Source organism: Symphalangus syndactylus, chromosome 8 (genome assembly GCF_028878055.3).
Source record: "Symphalangus syndactylus isolate Jambi chromosome 8, NHGRI_mSymSyn1-v2.1_pri, whole genome shotgun sequence".
Lineage (NCBI taxonomy): Eukaryota > Metazoa > Chordata > Mammalia > Primates > Hylobatidae > Symphalangus > Symphalangus syndactylus.
Genome location: NC_072430.2, coordinates 28,788,688 through 28,810,365, shown reverse-complemented (window position 1 = coordinate 28,810,365; position 21,678 = coordinate 28,788,688). Strand labels below are relative to the sequence as shown.

The 21,678-nt window shown below is 42.7% G+C and overlaps 1 protein-coding gene across 4 annotated transcripts in view; it reads right to left on the bottom strand.

Annotated features, from left to right (window-relative positions):
* KCNK10 (potassium two pore domain channel subfamily K member 10) overlaps nt 1–21,678 on the bottom strand; it is a 144,417-nt gene that overhangs the window by 51,918 nt on the left and 70,821 nt on the right. For all 4 annotated transcript variants that reach the window (XM_055288517.2, XM_055288519.2, XM_055288516.2 and 1 more), the window contains exon 3: nt 5,722–5,839. In XM_055288517.2, coding sequence (XP_055144492.1) covers nt 5,722–5,839 — 118 coding nt within the window. The remainder of the gene's footprint in view (nt 1–5,721; nt 5,840–21,678) is intronic.

Here is a 21,678-nt window from a genome sequence, read left to right as displayed (position 1 = left end):
ATCCAAGTATAAAGGTGAGGGTCTCACTCTGAACCTCAAAAGAGATGTCCCTGTTTTTACCAAGCATGAAATATAGGATAAAGAGGGAGAGCAGCAGAAGCCACCCTGAACTTGATCTCATTCAGAAAACAGGCAGGTAGGACAGAAATAATACAGATGGACCCTATTTGCAGGAAACACTCTGTCACAGAAATGAAGAGAGTTAGGATGTGCTATCTGGAAGGTGGTACCCTGACTCACCCTGCTCTCCTCTCCCCAACTCCATGAAATCATTTGGCAGAAAGATGGTCCAGGAATATCCAGTTTGCTTGGGGCCAGGTATTTTAAAAAGAAGTTGACCCAGCATAAATATAAAACTTCCATAAGAAAAAAATGTGAAAAGAGTAGCAGAATTTACCAATGGATGGAAAGAGGCTCACTAGAAAAATGTTTCCAAAATCAGACAAAAGTTGTGACCAAGTATGAAATAATCATCTCTAAGAATCTTCACAGAGAAGCCAAAAAGTAGAAATTCAAGAAATCAGTGGAAAAATGGAACAACAAGTGAAGATGAAATGTGAGCTATGAAATTCAGGAAAGTAACAGGAAAAGGAAAAAATTCCCTACTGATCACAAAAACAAAAAATAAAATTGGAAGGAGCTCATGGCAGCATAGGTATTGTGGAAAACATACAAACAAAAGGAATAGGGAGAATAAAATTAACAAAATGAAAACTAAATTTTAAGAGTTAAAAAGTAGAAGAGAAATGAGAGACATAGAAGATGAGTAAAGAAGTTACAATATATGTATAGCTGTAATCTCCCAAAGAACAAAACCAAAACCACACAGCAAAGAAAATGTTTAAAGATGTCAATCAAGAAAACTTTAATGCAATAAAAGAGTCAAAACCTAGTAATGTTATCAGATGAAAGATAGAGAAATAATATTTTAAGTCACTGAACAAAAAGATAAAGTCACCTATAAAAGCAGGGGAAAAAATGGCTGGCATCAGGTTTTCCCCACAGCTGCATAAAAACTGGGAAACAGAAGAGCAACAACTGTGAGACCAGTTAAAAAGAAAATGTGAAGCCAGGTGTGGTGACTCACACATGTAATCCTAGCACTCTGGGAGGCCAAGGCAGGAGGATCCTTTGAGGCCAGGAGTCTGAGACCAGTCTGGGTAACACAGCAAGACCTGGCTTCTACAAAATGTTTTAAAAATTAGCTAGCCCTGGTGGTATACACCTGTAGTCCCAGCTACTCAGGAGGCTGAAGCCGAAAGATCACTTGGGCCCAGGAGTTGGAGACTGCAGTGAGCTATGTTCGTACCACTGCACTCCAGCCTGGACAACAGAGCAAGACCCAGTCTCAAAAAAGAAGAAAAAGAAAATGTGAGTCAACAAAATGGATTTCATTTTGTTTCAACTATCCTTCAAATGTTAAGCTACAACTGTGAACAATGCAAGATCTCTCGGAATATTGCTTCCCTGAGCCATTCTTAAGGCAACTACTTGAAGATCACTTTCAGCCAAGTAAGTGATCATGAGATAAACCACAGCAAAAGGACTAGAGATGAACATTAATGATATCTAACTATAGAGCTATGACTAAAACAAATGCAAGTATCAGGGTAATAAATTAAAATGTAAATTACATACCCTGAGGTTATACAGGCATATCTCAGAGACATGGTGAGTTAGGCTTCAGACCACCACAATAAAATGAGTCACACAATTTCTTTTTTGTTTCCTAGTGCATATAAAAGTTACGTTTACACTCTACTACAGTCTATTAAGTGTACAATAGCATTAGGTCTAAAAAACAATATATATGCCTTAACTTGAAAATACTTTATTGCCAAAAATTCTAACAATAATCTGAGCTTTCAACAAGTCATAATGTTTTTGCTGGCGGAGGGTCTTCCTTTGACGTTGATGACTACTGACAGCTCAGGGTGGTGATTGTTGAAGGCTGGGGTGGCTATGAAAATTTCTTGAAATAAGACAACAAAGAAGTTGGCCACATCCATTTACTCTTCCTTTCACCATTTCTCTGTAACATGCAATGCTGTTTGATAGCATTTTACCTACAGTAGAACTTTTTTCAAAGTGGAATCAATCTTCTCAAACCCTGCCACTGCTTTATCAACTAAGTTGATATAATATTCTAAATTCTCTGTTGTCCGTTCAACAATGTTCACAGCATCTTTACCAGGCAGAAGCAGATTCCATCTCAAGAAATCACTTTCTTTGCTCATCCATAAGAAGAAGCTCCTAATTCATTCAAGTTTTATCATGAGATGCAGCATTTCAGTCACATCTTCAGGCTCCACTTTTAATTCCAACACATCAGCAGTGGCCTCCTCTAGTGAAGTCTTGAACCTCTCAAAGTCATCCATGAACCTTGGAATCAACTTATTCCAAACTCTTGTTAATGTTGATATTTTGACCTCTTCCAATTCATCACAAAGGTTCTCAATGGCATCTACTATGATGACTCCTTTCCAGAAGATGTTCAATTTACTTTGCTCAGAGCCATCAGAGGAATCATTACGTATGGCAGTTACAGCTTTATGAAATGTATTTCTTAAACAATAAGAGTTCAAAGTCAAAATTACTCCCTCCATGGGCTGAAGAATGGATGTGGTGTTAGCAAGCACGAAAACAACATTTATCTCCTTGCACTTTTCCATCAGAGCTCTTGGGTGACTAGGTGCATTGTCAGTGAACAGTACTATTTTGAAAGGAATCTTTTTTCTGAGCAGTAGATCTCAACAGTGAGGTTAAACTCTCCAGTAAGCCATGCTGTAAACAGATGTGCTGTCATCCAGGCTTTGAAGTTCCATTTATAGAAGGCAAGCAGAATAGATTTAGCATAATCCTTAAGGGCCTTAGGATTTTCTGTATGGTAAATGAGCACTGGATTCAACATAAAGTCACCAGTTGCATAGCCCCTAACAAGAGAGTCAGCCTATCATTTGAAGCTTTGAAGCCAGGCATTGACTTCTCTTCTGTAACTATGAAAGTCCTAGATGGCATCTTGTAATATAAGGCTGTTTTGTCTATAATGAAAATCTGTTGTTTAGTGTAGCCACTTTCTTAGCTAGACCTTCTGGATAACTTGCTGTAGCTTCTCCATTAGCACTTGCCACTTTAACCTGCACTTTTACGTTATCAAAAGGCCTTCTTCCCTTAAATGTCATAAACCAACCTCTGCTAGCTTCAAACTTTTCTTCTGAAACCTCCTTACCTCTCTTAGCCTTCACAGAACTGAAAAGAGCCCACTTGCTCTGAATTAGATTTTGGCTTAAGGGAATGTTGTGGCTGGTTTGATCTTCTATCCAGACCACTACAATTTTCTCCATATCAGCAATAAGGCTGGTTCACTTTATCATTCATGTGCTCACTCATTGGAGTATCACTTTTAATTTATTTCAGGAAAATTTCCTGGCCAGGAACAGTGGCTCATGCCTGTAATTCCAGCACTTTGGGAGGCCAAGGTGGGTGGATCACTTGAGCCCAGGAGTTCAAGACCAGCCTGGGCAACATAGTGAAACCCCATCTCTAGAACAAAATGTTTAAAAAATTAGCCAGGAATGGTGATGCACACTAGTAGTCTGAGCTACTTAGGGAGCTGAGGTGGGAGGATCCCTTGAGCCCAGGAATAAGGCTGCAGTGAACCATGATCGCACCACTGCACTCCTGCGTGGGTGACACAGAGAGATCCTGACTCAAAAAAAGAACACAAAATTTCCTTTGCACTCACAACATTGCTAACTGTTTGGCAGAAGAGACTTCGCTGTTGGCCTATTTTAGAGTTCAATATGCCTTCCTCACCAAGCTTAATTATTTCTAGATTTACATTTAAAATGAGAGACATGCAACTGACTCTTCCTTTCACTTGAACATGAGAGGCCACTGCAGGGTTATTAATTGGCCAAATTTCAGTACCATTGTGCCTCAGGGATCTGGGATGCCTGAATGGCTGGCTGGTGGAACAGTCAGAACACACGGCATTTATTGATTAAGTTCACCATCTTCAAAGGGCATGGTTTGTGGCACCCCAAAACAATGACAATTGTCACATCAAAGATCACCAACCACAGATCTCCTTAACAGATATAATCAAAAATGAAAAAGGTTGAAACTATTGTGAAAATTACCACAATGTGACAGAGACACAGAGTGGAGCACATGACATTGGAAAAATGGCACAAATAGACTTGCTCAGTGTGGGATTGCCATACACCTTAAATTTGTTTAAAAAAAAAAAACTCAACATCTTCAAAGCACAATAAAGTAAAGCACAGTAAAGTGGGCTACAACTTATATAGAATGATACCATGAATAAGAGTGGATAGTGGAAGAGGGAGAAGAAGTTGAGATGCTAAGTTCACTGACTGCCTTATATGTAATAGCTGAGTGCCAAGAGTTATCTTTTAAAGCTGGCAAATCATGTAAGAGAAACATAAGCAAATTTAATCATTTAAAAGATGATGTCCACCAAAACTTTCTGTTGGAAAAAGAGAGAAAAGAGATATCATCACCCGTTATAGGGATCGAAAACATGCTGGTTAACGAATAGAACACTAAGATTATTACATGCCATTATACTTATAAAGTTAACCCCTAGGCCAGGTGCGGTGGCTCACGCCTGTAATCCCAACACTTTGGGAGGCTGAGGCGGGCAGATCACCTGAGGTCAGGAGTTCGAGACTAGCCTGGCCAATGTGGTGAAACCCCATCTCTACTAAAAATACAAAAATTAGCCAGGCATGGTGGTGGGCGCCTGTAATCCCAGTGACTAGGGAGGCTGAGGCAAAAGAATCGCTTGAACCCAGGAGGCGGAGGTTGCAGTGAGCCGAGATTGCACCACTGCACTCCAGCCTGGGTGATAAGAGTGAAACTCCATCTCAAAAAATAAAATAAAATAAAATATATAAATAAATAAATAAAGTTAACCCCAAGACAAAAATACGAAACTCACCAAGTGTCAGAAAAAAAAGACACACACACACAAAATAAGACAAAGACTGATACAGGAAAGAGGTCATCGCAGCTCACTCTATGATCAGCTACAGAAAGCATTTATCTAGTCAAAATCATGCAGATGTTTCACTTCTATCTAATTAAATATTGAGAAGACAGGAGGATAGGAAAAGAGCCCTTCTGTGATGGGGCAGGCAGGAAGAAGGAACTAACTCCTCATCTTCCACAATGGAAAGTCAAAAAAAATCCCCAAAACTGAAAATTCCAGAAGTAGTACAAGCATGATATTTAAAGACATGGGGATGAACATTAAAATCAACCATCAAAACAGATGAAAGCGACAGTCTCTGGGGAAGGTAAGAAAAGGTGAGAGGGTCAGAATGTTACTGTTTTTTATAACAAACTTTGTAGAACAGTTTGGTTCTTTACTATATAACTTTAATAAGAAGTACAATTTTTAAAATGGAAGTTGAGCTCAAATGAGTAATCCGAGTTCAACCGACCAACTCATATTTTCCATTCTAACCTTTTCATTAGGTTTGCTAGCCTTTCATTCTGGAAAAAGAGATACTTCATTCTGCTTTGGCTTTTGTTGAAAGCCACCACAATGACTGCATTAATTTAAATGACAGTGTTTCATAAGCCTCCTCTGAACCTCAAACTATAGTGTATGCTGTGAGGACAAAACACTGACTAAGCGCCCTTACTCAAAATGACCTGCAGAGGAAGAGATATTAGCAAACAAATGGGTACCTATGGTGGTAATGACAGTTCCAGCAAAGAAAAAGGCACTGCCGAGGTCCCAGTGGCTGCTGTTGTTGGAAGAGTTTCCTATTGGACTGACTCCCGCATTGTCAGCATCAAGGGCATGCTGCAAAGAAAGGGAAAAAGCATAAGACTCAGTTTAAAAGTTTTTTTTTTTTTTTTTTAAAAAAAAAAAAGGTTCCAATACATTATTCCCCTGCTCAAGAACCTGCAGTGATCTCGAGAGAACTGGTTAAGTGGATGAGGGTACCATCCCAAAGCAAAATACTATGCACCCAGTTGTGAAAATTAGAAAATTAGTGTTAAGTAGGGGGGAAACACTAGGATATAGAATATGGTGACATTTATAGAAAGCTTGCAGGCATGGGGTGGCCCAGATTATGCAAAGTGCATACAAGTTGCTGTGCATATACACACCCAAAAAAAAAATGTCTAGAAGAATGTTCACCCAAAGTGGGCATTTCCACAAGGCAGGATTTTGGTTGCCTTTTCACTCTTTTCTGTCTTGTAAGAATGTTTTACGTTGAGCTTGTTTCCACAGGGCAGGAGTTAAGAGCCATCCTGGCTGTGGCCATTATTAACTTCAAAACTTTGGGCAAGTTGTTTGAACCTCTCTAAGCCTAGTTTCCTCATCTGCAAACTAGAGATAATACCTTCCCCACAGGGTTGTTGTGAGGACTAAATGAGATGGTCCAAATAACACCCTTAGCCCAATGTCTGGCTACCAGTTTTAGGGTTTACCAAACAGTAGCCAATTTGATGATTGTCATTCCACTCTCCCCCATCCCCACACCACACACACATCACTCTTTGTAGAAATAAGCTACAATGACTCCTTGATGATAACTGAATTGGAATTCCACACACCTTAAAATTTCCAACAAACTGACCACAATGATGACTCATTTTCATCTCACACTGCTATAAATTCCCCACTCTGGGCAGGATACTCCATGACATGTTCCCTGTACTTACATACCTGTGCCCTCCCACAAACAGTGCCCATCCTTCTAGGTCTAATTCAAGCCCTGCTTCTTCCAGGAGACTTAGTCTGTGCATCACTGCTTCACAGTTGCTTGCCCCCTTCCCCGAGTTCATACTTCAGCAACAATTAAAGATACTGCTAAAAATCCCTCCCTAGCCTCATCACGAGCAGGAGAAGGTAAAAAAACTCCGTAGCAGTTCTTCCTGAGCTGGCCCCTGCCATCTTCTTTCAAGCCAGGGAAAAAGGTAGGACGTGCCATCATGGCAGCCGAAACACCTGCTGTTCACACGGGTGAACTGGGATAAAAAAGCGACAGGTGGAAGCCTTGGAGAGGAGGTGACAGACACAGGAGCTACTTCTAGAACAACAAACAGACACTGTTCCTTGGGCAAACCTGGAATAACCCTATGTAGGGAGAGCAAGACACAAATATTGAAACGTAATTACATTTATCCTAAGTAATGCCCATTAAGCTTTGTTAAAACAGGCATATAGTGGTTGTCACAAATCAGATTACAACTGGAAAAGTCAATCATCATTACATTTTGCCTTCTTTCATCTGAGTTATTTCAAACACTCTGAACCAGGGATCAACAACTTTTTCCATAAAGGGTCAGATAGTAAATATTTCAGCCCGGGTGGGCCACGTATGGTCTCTGTTGCATATTTTTCTTTTTTAAAATAATCTTTTAAATATGCAAAAACCATTTTCAGCTCAGGGGTTGTACAAAAATAGGCTGCGAGCTAGATTTGGCAGACTCATAGACAATTGACAGGATGATACAGGGGGAAAAAGCACCTTCTGTCAAGTCGTGAGTCTATTCTTTTCTGCCTCTAAGAGAACATGGAATATTATGCAAGGCCACAGCCGGCCACTGTTTCTAGCAAACCCTGGCACCCTAGAATTTAAAATCTGGCTGCATGGGATGTGTACAGACTGTCTTTGCATAAATCAGCCTAATTGACAATGGTCACATAATCATCGGAGGTATGTTCTGCTCTGCTCTAGAGGGGAGACAGATGGTGAGTCCTTTCCACTGGTAGCATCTCCATTTTCACTGTGCCGTATGAGTACCATCAGGCCAAGCCACAAAGCCTTCACCAGTGTTTATATCTTCATTATCTATTCAGCTCTGATGAGCCCACTTGGAAATAATACCGCAGGGAGGGCTCTAGGCTTCAGTCACTTAGGTTGCCTCAAATCATACCATCAGTACCGAATATTTACAACTCCTATCAAGCTGTGAAGAGAGGTTAGGCTCACTCAAGTCTCACAGTGCTGAGAACTGCACATAAATGTCATAAGCAAGCCCAGCACTGCAAGCAAAAATACAGATTTTCACGAAAGACAACGGGGACGATGATTTGTTTCATCAAAAAATCTGAAGAATCATTTTCAAGTTTCATTTTTCTGGAATTATGCAATTTATAAATATTTAATGTTTACCTTTGTAACCCTCAAGGAAAGTGTTTATCAGTTGAAAGGAAAAGGGATCTAACAGTTGTTAAGTGTCTGCCTTTCGCCAGGTGCATTAGAAGCGTCATTCTGTTTTATCCTTTCTACAACTTGTGTGTGATTCCATTCTATCCTTTCCATAACTTGCAAGAAAGTGGTATTATCCCCCACCTTAGAGATGGGGAAACAGGCTCAGGAAACTTAATTAATTTGTCCTAGGTCACCCAGCCAGGAAATGAAGAGGCCAGGATTCAACCCTGTCTGGCCCAAAGCAGATGGTTTTGCCTTTCCTCTACCTTTGGTACCTAGAATGCATGCCGCCTCCCCCACTCCCATCTTCACCTCCAGACCGATGAGGCAGGAGGACAGCCATTGTCCCAGAATTTAGGCAGAAGAGACCTTACAAGGGATCATTTCTAATTAGACTACTTCCTTGAACATGCAAATGGAGACACCAAACTTCATTTGGCTGTTGAAGCTGATTAGAGATGAGTCGCTCTATGTCAAAATAAAATTAAAGAATAAATTAATTAAAGTGGGAAAAGGTTGATTTTTATACCCTAAGAGGGAGGGATCAGAGAAAAGGGAAAAGCCCTAAAAAAGGAGGACAAGAAGAAATAAAGCGACAAAAAGGGGTGTCAACTGACAGGTGGGAAATTCAGGCTCCGTAGCAGCAATGCCCAGGTCTTTGAAGAGCAACTCCATCTAGTATCCAATTTCAGCTGGGTTCTATCTGTGATGTCAATTCCTCTCTCCCTGCCAAATCTTCAGCAAAATGGGCAATGCACCCAAATGCCTTGGGGAAGCAGTTTTGTGGAAATTATACATAAGGCTTGTTATGGGCAAAGTAGGGCCACTGATGATCTGAACTAACTCCTCGAGAGCAAGACTCAATGAAAAAGAGAAAAATAAGCTCTCCCACGAGTCACCAAATTTCTGACATGGCTTCAGAAAGCCCCAATGCTGAGCATGAGGTTTGATTTTCTATCTGGATCTTATGGCTCTGAAAAACTCTGGCAAACAACCAGAATTCAAATGAATCAGCAAACTCAGGTTATAACTGACTGTTACCATTTGAATTGGCAACATCATTTTTAACTCAATAATAATAATTCTAATTGAGTTTATAGTTCTAATTTTTATGAATTTTTGAAGTATTTTCTAATGATCTTGTTTGAGCTCAAGTAAAACATTTTCAAATTAAATGCATTTGCTTTTAAGATTTTTCTCGGCCGGGTACAGTGGCTTATGCCTGTAATCCCAGCACTTTGGGAGGCCGAGGCAGGTGGATCACAAGGTCAGGAGTTCGAGGCCATCCTGCTTAACATGGTGAAACCCCGTCTCTACTAAAAATACAAAAATATTAGCCGGGCGCGGTGGCGGGCGCTGTAGTACCAGCTACTCTGAAGGCTGAGGCAGGAGAATGGCGTGAACCTGGGAGGCGGAGCTTGCAGCCAGCCGACATCGCTCTACTGCACTCCAGCCTGGGCGACACAGCGAGACTCCGTCTCAAAAAAAAAAAAAAAAAAAAAAAAAAAAAAAAAAGATTTTTCTCTGCATTCAGCCTGCAGAAGTGAATGGAGGGCAGCCCATTAGGAATGTATGAGCACACAGATGATGAAATGGCACAACTGAGCTCGGAACAGTTTAGCTCAAAAGATGTTACAGGGTAGAGGTTCAACCAATGTTATTCAATAATTTCAGACTCAGTGAGCATCATCTGTTCACTTACAAGTTCAACCATTATCAAGTTCAGAGAGATCTTATGAGGATCAAAAAATTCACACAGATAGATAATTCAATAGAGGTAGACAGATAATTAGATATGAGGGGATACTGTAGCTAAGAGGGCATTATTTTACATTTTAATTCCATTCCTCCTTGAATTTCCTTTGTAGCCTCTAAGCTGGCATTTCCAGCAACCACTCAGCTACCCAGTAAATGGCCTGGGAGTGAATGTTTTAAGTCAACAATAAATAAATGAACAAACTAAACTAATAAATTTAGATATATTATCTTCCCAGAGGTGTGAGAGGAAAACATTTTACTTCTTTCTAAAATTAGACAAACAGAAAAGCAACTCAACAACAACAAAATAATAATGATTTGCTTCTTTTAAAAAGAGGTGGAGAGCTGACTTGAAGGAGGGCAAGATCTAAAAGATTCTGTGCCCCTCTTTCTCCCTTGTCCTCCCTCCTCCATACCATGCATTAGGACTACCTGACAGGCAGAAGAGAGGAACTGCAACCTCTCACAAAGTGAGGCGGGTCTGTAGTTGATGTGCTTAGAAAGAGAGGAGGAGGAGGTAACTGGAGCCCTCACAGGACCCCCTACCACGTTTTCCCCACCAGTTTCCTCCCATCAGGCAAGGCCAGCTACATGAATCACTGCTCCAGACAGCGTGCGATACCATCATGAGCGTTAATGCTGCAATGGGATGAATGATGACCCGCAGGGGACCACTAACTGTCTGTGGCTTTTCTCCTATGATCTGTGCACTCGGTGAGATCATCTGTTTCTGTCTCCTTATGTGCCACCAAAAAGAAAGACAAACAAAGGTGCAGCAGTAATCTCTCGGCTTGTCTCAGATTGGCTGAAGAATACAACAGATTCGTGCCCTATGCATGGACGCTAATAGCTGGGTGACCAGTTGACCTATTGTCCAAAGCAGGGAATTTGCAAATAAAAAAGTAGCTCTGTTAATAGCTAAGCTGGGACCACGGGACAAGTGCAACCCAGGATGTATGGCCATTTTACTAACAGACTGTTTGTCTCTCGAGAAAGGACTTCATCTGAGGGTACAATGGTGGCTGCGTCCACAACGTCCTTACTCCCTGAAGGGCACAGTCAGCAAAGGGATTATGAATTGGAGATTTAGCCAGGGATTGAGGCAGGGTGAGGGCATGAGTGTGGAAAGTGGTTTCTAAAGTGTATTAAAAGTGAGCCTATTTTTAGTAGAGACGGGGTTTCACCGTGTTAGCCAGGATGGTGGTGGGTGCCTGTAGTCCCAGCTACTCGGAGAGGCTGAGGCAGGAGAATGGCATGAACTCGGGAGGCGGAGCTTGCGGTGAGCCCAGATCGCGCCACTGCACTCCAGCCTGGGGGACAGAGCGAGACTCCATCTCAGGAAAAGAAAAAAAAAAAAAAGTAAGCCTATTTCAGCCATTAGCAGTTGGGAGGAAAGCCACAACCCCTGTGAGAAAGGCAATTGGCAGACCACATTCATTACTACTCAAAAAAGTCCCTAATGATTCAAAACCCCAGCAGCAGGGCAGCAACATCTCTCCACCTCCTCACACATTTGTGGCGGAAGAGCCTCGGGTTTGAAGTGGAAAGACAATATTTAATTTGCTTGCCACAATTACTTTTTCTTTCACCTGCTTCAGAAGTATTTCACATATAAATATTCCACAGCCACAGAAGTGAATCTTCCAAGGGCAAGGTGAGTTCACGATATTTCAAACAACCATGCGAGGGTCTCAGAGAGGATTTCTGGGGCCACTCCCAGCGAGGCACTTTTGTGGCTGATTCAGAGATGTCTTGGATTCAGTACAGAAAGGGAGATGGGGGAAGCACCTCATACATTACTCTTGCAACAGGGAAAGTTCTTGGATAAAGCGGTAACCCTTCAGCCTTGCAAGTTGTTCAGCTTCTCTGAACCTCGGTTTCCTCATCTATAAAATGAGGGACTAATACCTTCCATGCAAGGCTGTTGTCAGAGTTGTTTAAAAATGAACATAAGACTTCAGGCACTGTGCCTTGTCATTTCTTATTCAGGAGTATTAGTAATAGGAACCCTTTCAGAGCACTTCCTAGAGTACAGATTAACTCAGCCCTGGTGAGGACCTAGTACAGTGGGCAACATTGCTGCCCCCAAGGGACTCACGACACTGAGAGCGGTAAAGTGTTGTGTGTACAGTACACATCTGGTGTGCTGCAAAGCTAGCAAACAATGCTCTTAGAATTGTCAACATGAAGTTCACCATCCTGAACTCTGCAAAGGCGCTTCTCTCTACCTTGAGTTCTTTTCTTTCTCTATCTCAGACACACAGCTTCCCCACTCTGGGAAGGGCAGGCTGGCTTATGCCCAGCCTGGGACACCCAACTATCTGCAATAAGACGAAGGGAAGAGAATGCAGGCTGACGCACGTGTGCCTTTACCTCCCACCCAGACAGACAGCCAATATGGCAGTCAAGCCTGCGCTGACCTGAGTGGACACACCCCAATCAAGTGGCCTTCCTAACTGCCACACCACCTCAGAGTCCCTCATAAAAAGCAGACCAGACCATAAAAAGGTAAAGAAAGAGGCACCCTCAGTGCTGTGGTGGATATTACAATGACGTGTATTTTCCTATTGCCCTAAGTACCCAGTTATGTGCAAATATTAGCCTTTCCTCAGGTCCTCAGGGAGCTAGGCAGCAAGTTTTCATCAGAACTTTACAGCCTGGTTATAAATCTAAAGTGAAGGCCACTGGCAGAAAGGACAGGGCAAGTGGAGAATCTGTTTGGAGAAGAGGAGAGAGAAACCCAGGATGGGCTAGCATGCTTGCTCATGGCGTATGGTCTTAGACACGCTAGCTTTCCTTGCTACCACAAGTTAATCCCTTACAATGGGGATTTCTGAGACTCAATTCATTAGCACCTTGGGTATTCACTAATGACTAATCTATCTAAATATTATCTTATGAGACCAGGCCATATTTGGGGGCACTCTTATATCTTCCAAATTGTGCCTTATGATAGAGAATGCATTTCCTCTGTCTCTCTTTGACTGTATGGAAGGATGAAATAAGATAAATTTTAAACGACGAGGAAAGTATCAAGTCCACTAAGGAATTAGGGATAGATGTGTATACTTTGATATGATCAATAAACTTTCAGAACAACAAGCTGTCACTCTTTCATCTCAGTTTGGACTTACGCTCTACAGGCTGAATAACAAATTTGCCAGCCGATGTTGAAAAATTGCCCTGGTCCTGAGAAGAGTGTTTGATATATGCCTTGCTCTCTCTGCACTTGAGATCATTCCCATTAAAAATGGGTCTATCCAATTTCTATTTTAAAAAAACTGTACTGGACTACAAAAGCAGCTACAGGAATTCTGATTCATTACACTGTGCACTACATGGAAGGTTACTGTTCCTTCCATTGTCATTGCATTGAACAGAGCCTGAAATTTAATATTTAGATGATTAATAACATCATGAAAAAGAGAGGCTTCTGCTATCTTGTTTTTATTGTAGCTATTTACTTAGGGCTCTTTGTTGCTTTTGAGTGATCAATATTAATCACAAATTAAGACTTCATTTCCAGCTGGGCATGGTAGCTCACGCCAGTAATCCCCATACTTTGGGAGGCTGAGACAGGAGGATTGCTTGAACCCAGGAGTTCAAGGCCAAACTGGGCAACATGGCAAAATCTCACCTCTACAAAAAATACAAAAATTAGACAGGTATGGTGGTGCATGCCTATAGTCCTAGCCACTCAGGAGGCTCAGCTGGGAGGATCATTTGAGCCCAAGAGGCAGAGGCTGCAGTAAGCCATGATCGTGCTACCGTACTCCAGCCTCCACAGAGCAAGACTGCCCTTTACAGAACAAGATTCTGTGCCAAAAAAAAATAATCATTTTCTGTGCCTCCTTAAGAATGAGTCACCAAATCTCCCGTGAGCATAGTTTGATAAGGGGAGAAACAAGGAAGTGGAGACAATGCTAGAAACTTCAGGGAAAGTTCTAGAATACTCCTAAAATTAATCATAGCTGCCAGCACTTGCAATGTGCCAGACTCTGCCTTATTATCCTATTTAGTCCTCACAAAACCTTGTAATCATCGATTCTATTACTAGTCCCATTTCACAAGTGAGACTGCAGAAAACAGAAGTAACTTGTCCATGGTTATAGTAGTTAGGAAGTGTCAGAGCTGAGACTGGTTAAAAGTCCTCTCTTTTAACTCTAGCCTTCTATCTTCCATGGATAGTTCTCTGTTCACCTTCTAAACATTTTTCTAAAGCTCATCTGTCATGTCACCTTATTCCAACTAAAAAAAAAAAGGACAACATAGAGAAGTCATAATTTGTATGTCTCATCTCCATTTTTAAAAAAACAAAAGGTTAAACAATCACTTACTCAGGAAAGTTAAGCTGCACCACCAGGCTTTTCGTCTCTTCTGCCCATTTCCATAGAGAAGGAAGGAAAAATAAACGTTCCCAATATAAAGTGATAAGCTACTCTTAATTGCAGACCTGAATGATAACCCATGGACATTGGTTTTAGATGGAAAAGGGTGACCCAGCCTCAACACCTTATGTTAAGACACAAAGCCCTGTCACTCTAAAGGACAACCAGGAGGTAATCATGACTCTCTACAGTTGACTCACAGGTGAATGAAGGTCCTTTTTGGGGTCCCATAGGTTGAGTCAGAGACTCCTGCTCTGTGACTAAGGACCTGAGTGCTTCCTTGTCTTCTAGAACCAATCTAGTAAACAACAGTTACTGGGCTGTAACTATCCACTAGAGTAGAGCATCATGGCTGAAAAGCATGGATTCTAGAGCCAGACTGCCTTGGCTGGATCACAGTTCCACCTCTCACTTCAGCTTGGGCAAGTTATTTAACTTCTCTGTTCTTCTGTTGCTTACCCCACTTCACAGGATCACTGTAAAATTTAAATGAGTTACTACACATAAAGCATTTAGAGCAGTTCCTGTCCACAGTAAGCACTATGCCAGAATTAGCTAGCGATATAATTAATACTGAACCTCAAGCTCCTTGAGGACAGGGTGGAGGCATCTTGCAATTTTTATTATTTTTTTAATCGTTAGAGCCAAACACAGCACCTGCTTCATGATAGGTACTAAGTAAATATTAGTTATATAAATGAATACATTGTATTGTGATAAGTAATAAGAGCAATTGTAGGAACCAGACACCATCAAAATCTCATTATTCCATAATATATACAGCCACACTCTAAAGGAGAACAAACCCATGCACATTTGTATAAAAATGCGGTCACAGGAGCATTCACTTCTGGGTTTTGGTTTTATTTTTATGGGAGTTTTTTTAGAACATTGAATTCTCGTTTGCAAATTCATTTTCCAGTGGCATGCCAATTTCCATTACCTCTTTAATTTCTGGCTTAAAAGCTTTAGATCTCCTTCACTAAACAGTGATGAAATCAATAACCCCAGGGAGGGAAACAGTAATAATAATGACTCGGAGGCCTGTAGACACAGGCTGGGGGCTGCAGGCCTGATCTTGCACACATTGAAGCATCTTTTGCGTGACCACTTTGCTGGTGAAAGGGCAGCTCTTCTGAATTCAAAGCAACAGCCAGGAGGAGTCACTTCAACTCAGAGTTGTGCCGCTGGGCTCAAAGAACCCGAACCTGCACTCTCCAGAGCTCACCTGCTGCCTGAGCTGCTACCTAAACTTCCTGGACAAAAGACTGCTTGAAATACGGGATGGAGAGGGCTGCTCTAGATCTGCACTCTGAAGTCACCACAAGGATTTCCATGAACATCTCAGGTGCTGTGCTTTCCTAAAAATCCTTATGTCCCTAAATATGGAAATACATAAAGCTTTGACGGCTATAGATACCAAGGGAATCTGCTCATGCATAAAGAAGACAAAAAGGTGAGTTCTTGTCTTAGCTGGGTGTGGTGGCACACCCCTGTAGTTCCAGCTTCTCAGGAGGCTGAGACAGGAGAATCACTTGAATACAGGAGGCAGATCCAGAGAAGTACTATTGACAACCAGACCAAAAAGAAAAGACTTGTATAACATAGAAACAAAAGAATTTTTTGCTTTCCTTCTGTGAAAGTTCTAAACGAAGGGCCCTTGGTCTTCAAAACAGATACAAAAGCTGGGCATGGTGGCTCATGCCTGTAATCCCAGCACTTTGGGAGGCTGAGGTGGGCAGATCACAAGGTCAAGAGTTCAAGACCAGCCTGGCCAATATGATGAAACCCTGTCTCTACTAAAAATACAAAAATTAGCTGGGCATGGTGGTGCACGCCTGTAGTCCCAGTTACTAGGGAGGCTGAGGCAGAAGAATCGCTTGAACCCAGGAGGTGGAGGTTGCAGTGAGCCGAGATCGTGCCAAGGCACTCCAGCCTGGGAGACAGAGCAAGACTCTGTCTCAAAAAAAAAAAAAAAAAAAAGAACAGACACAAAAAGCACCATTCCTTCATTCCTCAAGCCTTTAGCATCTTCTATTGGCCAGCCACTGTGCCAGGCAGAAGGGATATATTGACAAAAGACATAGATTCAACTTCAAAGAGCTCACAGTCATGGAAAGAGGACAGAGAAAAGTAAAGGTCACCCAAGAGAGTCTAGTGAGTGTAGGGCAAATGGGGCCAAGCAGGACATGACCCAACATAAAGGGCCCATAAAGGCTTCCCCCAAGAGTTGAGTTTTGGCACCACTGAGGACAATTCAGTTCAGAAGTCCAGAGCAAACCACTTAGCAGAGTGCCACAGTTACCACTCCATAAATGTTTAGTTATTGAATTAATGAATGAATAACTTAAAACCCTTTGGGTTTATATGAAGAACCAAAATGGCAATGTACTGATTGACCAGATTATATCACTCTGCTACTGAAAACATAACTGTAAGCTTCACAGTGCTCTTAAGATAAAATTCAGAATCAGCCCCTGCATGGTTTGGCTCCTGCCTGTCTCCAGCCAAATTGCTAAGTTCCCTTTGCTAAATGCCCTTTGGCCACATTTGCACATTTGCTCACTTCTCTGAAGTCCTCAGCCATGGCATGTTGCTTCCTCCCATCCAGGGCCTTCACTCAGCCCTCTCTGCCTGGAATCCTTGTCCTACTAAATCAGTTCTCCTCTTCGGGTGTCCCATAGCTCTAGCTTCCTCTCCTTTGCAACTTTCATCTGGCTTTTAGTTACAATTATTTGTGTAATAACATGCATAAGTTTGGCTCTCCGACTGTCTATAAGTAGGGTCACTTTATATTTTATCTTTCAAACCAAGACACTTTTTTTTAATATAGATGGGGTTTTGCCATGTTGCCCAGGGCTGGTCTCAAACTCCGGAGCTCAAGTGATCCGCCTGCCTCAGCCTTCCAAAGTGCTGAGATTATAGACATGAGCCACCACACCCAGCCCCAGGACGCTTTTGAGAGAGAAAGGGGCACTATTAACAATTACTCCAGAACCACAAAACCTGGGACATTTGGTCATCCTAGCTATAAGCTCCAAGAAGGCAGGGACCATGTCTGTCTTTTATGCAACATTACATCCCAGCATCTAGCACAGTAGGCAATCAACAAGTTTGTTGAATGAAAGAATGAATGAGTGAGTGAGCAAATGAGTAAGTGAGTGAGCAAGTGAGTGACTCGGGTCTTGGCAGAAGGGCAGAGCCACAGCCTTGGGAAATGTTTATGGGTCACGCAAATTACCCAACATCTCTTTGGGTATGGAGAGGACAGTTTGGCAGTTCATAATCTCTAGTCCTCTCATCTGCAGAATAGCAGCTTTGGTTGCCATGACAACATCAAAGGTTCATACCTAGGACCACAGCACAATGCCCACTCCTCACATGCCGCCGCCCACATCTTAGACTAAATCCTTCTCCGCTAAAGCATGGTGGAGTCAGGCCCAACAAGCACAGCCAATAAAATGAGTCAGTAAGCCAGAGGCCAACACTCTGGCCACCCTAGCCTTGTCATGGAGGCTCTCTGTATGTCAGAAAGGTTACAAATACAGCGAGAGGACAGGAGAGAGAGCTCTGCATTAGAAGGCAAGCACTAACTGTCACAAAGGAGCCTTCTCATCATGTCGTTTGAGTGGGTTTTCCCTTTGTCAGGAGGAATTTGTCTTGACCCAATTATGTACTCTCTAAGCCCACCATGTCAAGCCAAGGAAAGTATGATTAAGAGAGCGTGGCCTCTGGAGTCAGAGAGATCTAGCTAGACTCAAGTCCTGCTTTGGTCACTAGCTAGATGCAAGAACTTTACCCTCTGTAAAATGGGGCAGCAACAGTGGCCGCCTCTTGGTGCAATGGAGAGAGGCAAATGAAGCTAAGTAATATATGTAAACCCTCTAGCACCCAGCCAGCACAGAATCAGTGCCTAATAAATGATGCTAACTGGAAAGAGTCAGGGGAGCAGGGGATAGGGAAGGATTTGTTAAAGGGGACATAATTACAGCAAGATAACAGGAATAAATTCTAGTGTTCTATACCACTGCAGGATGACTACAGTTAACAATAACCTAGTATATAGTTTCAAATAGCTAGAAGGAGGATATTGTACGTTCCCAACACAAAGAAATGATAAATGTTTGAGATGATGAATATGCTAATTTCCCTGATCTGATCATCATACATTGTAGGTATGGCAACATCACGATGTACCTCATAAATACATACAATATTATAGGTCATTTTTAATTTTTTAATGAAAAAAATAATAAATCGTGCCAAATAATACCATCAAACACAGTACTGAGCAAAGTATCTGAAACTCTATTTGGAAAGGATTAAAAAAAAAATGCTTAGCCGGCACAGTGGCTCACACCTGTAATCCCAAAACTTCGGGAGGCTGAGGTGGCAGATCACCTGAGGTCAGGAGTTTGAGACCAGCCTGGCCAACCTGGTGACACCCTGTCTATACTAAAAATACAAAAATTAGCTGGGGTGGTGAAGCAGCCTGTAATCCTAGCTACTCGGGAGGCTGAGGCAGGAGAATCACTTGAATCTGGGAGGCAGAGGTTGCAGTGAGTGAGATCTCACCATTGCACTCCAGTCTGGGTAACAGAGTGAGACGCCATCTTGGGGGCAGAGGGGGGAATCCCATAGACGTCATAAAGTGAAAACCAATGGTAAAGTTTCTGTTCACCAACAGAAAGAGTCACTGGACCAGTCAGGGTGGCGGGGAGAGAGAGAGAGAGACAAAGCAGTTGGGAAGAGACCCCCCAAAAGGCTCATGCTCCAGGCAGTTCCAGACCTAGCCCCGGCCAGGCAGATGAAGGCCCCAGGACTTTCTTCAGACAGAAAAACTATCATGAACAGACAGTGACCATTTCATATTGGAGAGACCCCTCTTGCTGGAGGCAAGGACTGAAGTGAGCCAAGGAAGAAGCCAGCCTTCCAGGGAGTGAGATAACCTGCTCACTCTGAGGGGATTAGACCAACCTGCCCCCAGAAACGTTCTCCAGAGACAGAGGAATAGACCCCTGTCGTTTGCTTTACAGCAAGGCACTTAGAATGAAAAATCCCATGTCCTTCCCGATGGGCGCCTCATCCAACCCTAAACCCACTCCCGTGAAATGCTACTCCCTTCAGCGAGGCTATGACCAGAAGAAATGGCAGCCATGGGACCACTCGAGCTCCCCTGAAGACACTCGAACTCTTAAAACATCTGGGAAACATCAGAATTCATACCCTGAAAAAAGACTGCTGCAAATGATCATCCCTGCAAACCAAAGCATTCATTCTTCACTTCCCCGTCAGTCAGTGAAGGCTCCTCATGATTTTCTTATTTGAGGATCACAAAAGAGGAATATTTTACGGCTTTCTCCAAGACTAGTCAGTATAGAAGCTTCTAAGACAATTGCACTAGGAACAGGGAGATAAACAATTGCGGCATGTGAGGACGTCAAAGATAAAGGCTTTCTTGGGACAGAGTGACCGCCAAATCAAGTTCATGGAAACCTCAACTTCAGAAATACATTTAATTTACTTTATTCTACTGCCAAAGAAACGCAAGTACTCCAGGTATAATTATCTTTGTCTACTCAGTTCGCTTGAGAGAAGAAAGACGGGTGGGGGAAGGAGATAGCATTTCCTGAAGGCCAGTGACATGCCAGGCACTCTGCTAGGTTCACTCACTCCCCACAATCATCCGAATGAGGACTGTGATCCCTTTAATATGAGGAGGAGCCTTAGGTTTAGCGGCATTAAGGGACCAAGTCTATCTGATACAATGTCCATGATCATTCCCCTTCTAAGACACCCTTTCTTTGAAAATATAATATTCCCCACGTGGAGTGCTATAGCACCATGCAAGACAGCCCAGTTTTCTTGAATCACATTTCCTTCTCCCTCCAGCATTTTCCTTGGAGTAAAAGCTTTACAAAGAGGTCTACATGTTAGTGAGGGGATACTCACCATTGATGCAAGTGAGCAGTATGGCACAAGGGTTCAGTTGTGTGGGCTCTGGAGTCTGGCTTCCCAGGGCTCAAATCCAAGTTTAATCACTTTTTGGCTGTCTGGACTTGGACAAGTTATTTAACTTCTTGGGATTTATTTGCTCATCCATAAAATGAGATGATGATGATTGAACCTACTTCAGACTGGGCATGGTGCCTCAAACCTGTAATATCAGCACTTTGGGAGGCCGAGGTGGGAGGATTGCTTGAGGCCAGGAGTTTCAGACCAGCCCGAGCAACACAGTGAGACCCTGTCTCTACCAAAAAAAAAAAAATTAAAAATTAGCTGGGTCTGGTGGTATCCACCTGTAGTCCTACGAACAGACAGTGTCCATTTCATGGTGGAGAGGCCTCTGAGGACTTCAGTAACTTGCTGGAGGCAAGGACTGAAGAGAGGCAGGGAAGAAGCCAGCCTTCCAGGGAGTGAGACAACCTGCTCACTCTGAAGGGATTGGACCAACCTACCCCCAGAAACGTTCTGAGGAGGCTGAGGCAGGAGAATTGCTTGAGCCTAGGAGTTCCAGGCTACAGTGAACCATGATTGCACCACTGCACTCCAGTGTGGGTGACACAGCAAGACCCTGTTTTTAAAAAAAAGGAATAAAAAAGTACCTACTTTGTAGGCTTCTTGCAAGAGTTAAATGAGCTAGAGGATTCAAGCACTTAGAACAGAGTCTAGAGGAAAGTAAACAGTCAGTAAGTGGTAGCTATATTTTATTGTTACACTAGCTCTGCAGGAAGTTACCCATTTACAATCGTCTGCACACTCCCTCACATCTCAGGGGCAAGATTCTAGAGATGGATGCATCTTTTGTGTCCTCTATGAGCTGAACTGCTGAGCCCCAGCTCAGGTTAAGCGGCTTGCCCTAGGACATCAAACTCGGTCCTAGTGGAATTCGGATTAGCGTCATTGTCTCTTTGTTCAGAAGGGTCCTTATTAAAGGGGCCTGACCCTTCTTCTAGAAGATCCACACACCTCATTAGGGTTTAATTGCAGTCAGGCGTTGGGGATATAAGCCCTTTCACTCGGTCACACCTTGGAATCTATGGTCACTCCACTGGTCAGGTGACCTGCTGCTTTGAGGCCTCCTGAGCCCACTGGGTCCCTCAGGTTCTCTGAAACTGTGTCTCAAACCAATCAGAGAAGCAGGGGAGAGAGAGATCAGTGGAGCCGGCCCTAGTGTCTACTTAATAAATGTGAGACTGACAGTCTCCAGTAAGACGAAGGATAAAGATGACATTCTAGATGCCCACAGTAAACCCTCTCAATAAAATGGAAACTTGCTGTGCCGATTCCCTGTGCTCAAGACACAAAGACAGAGCATCATGGTGTGA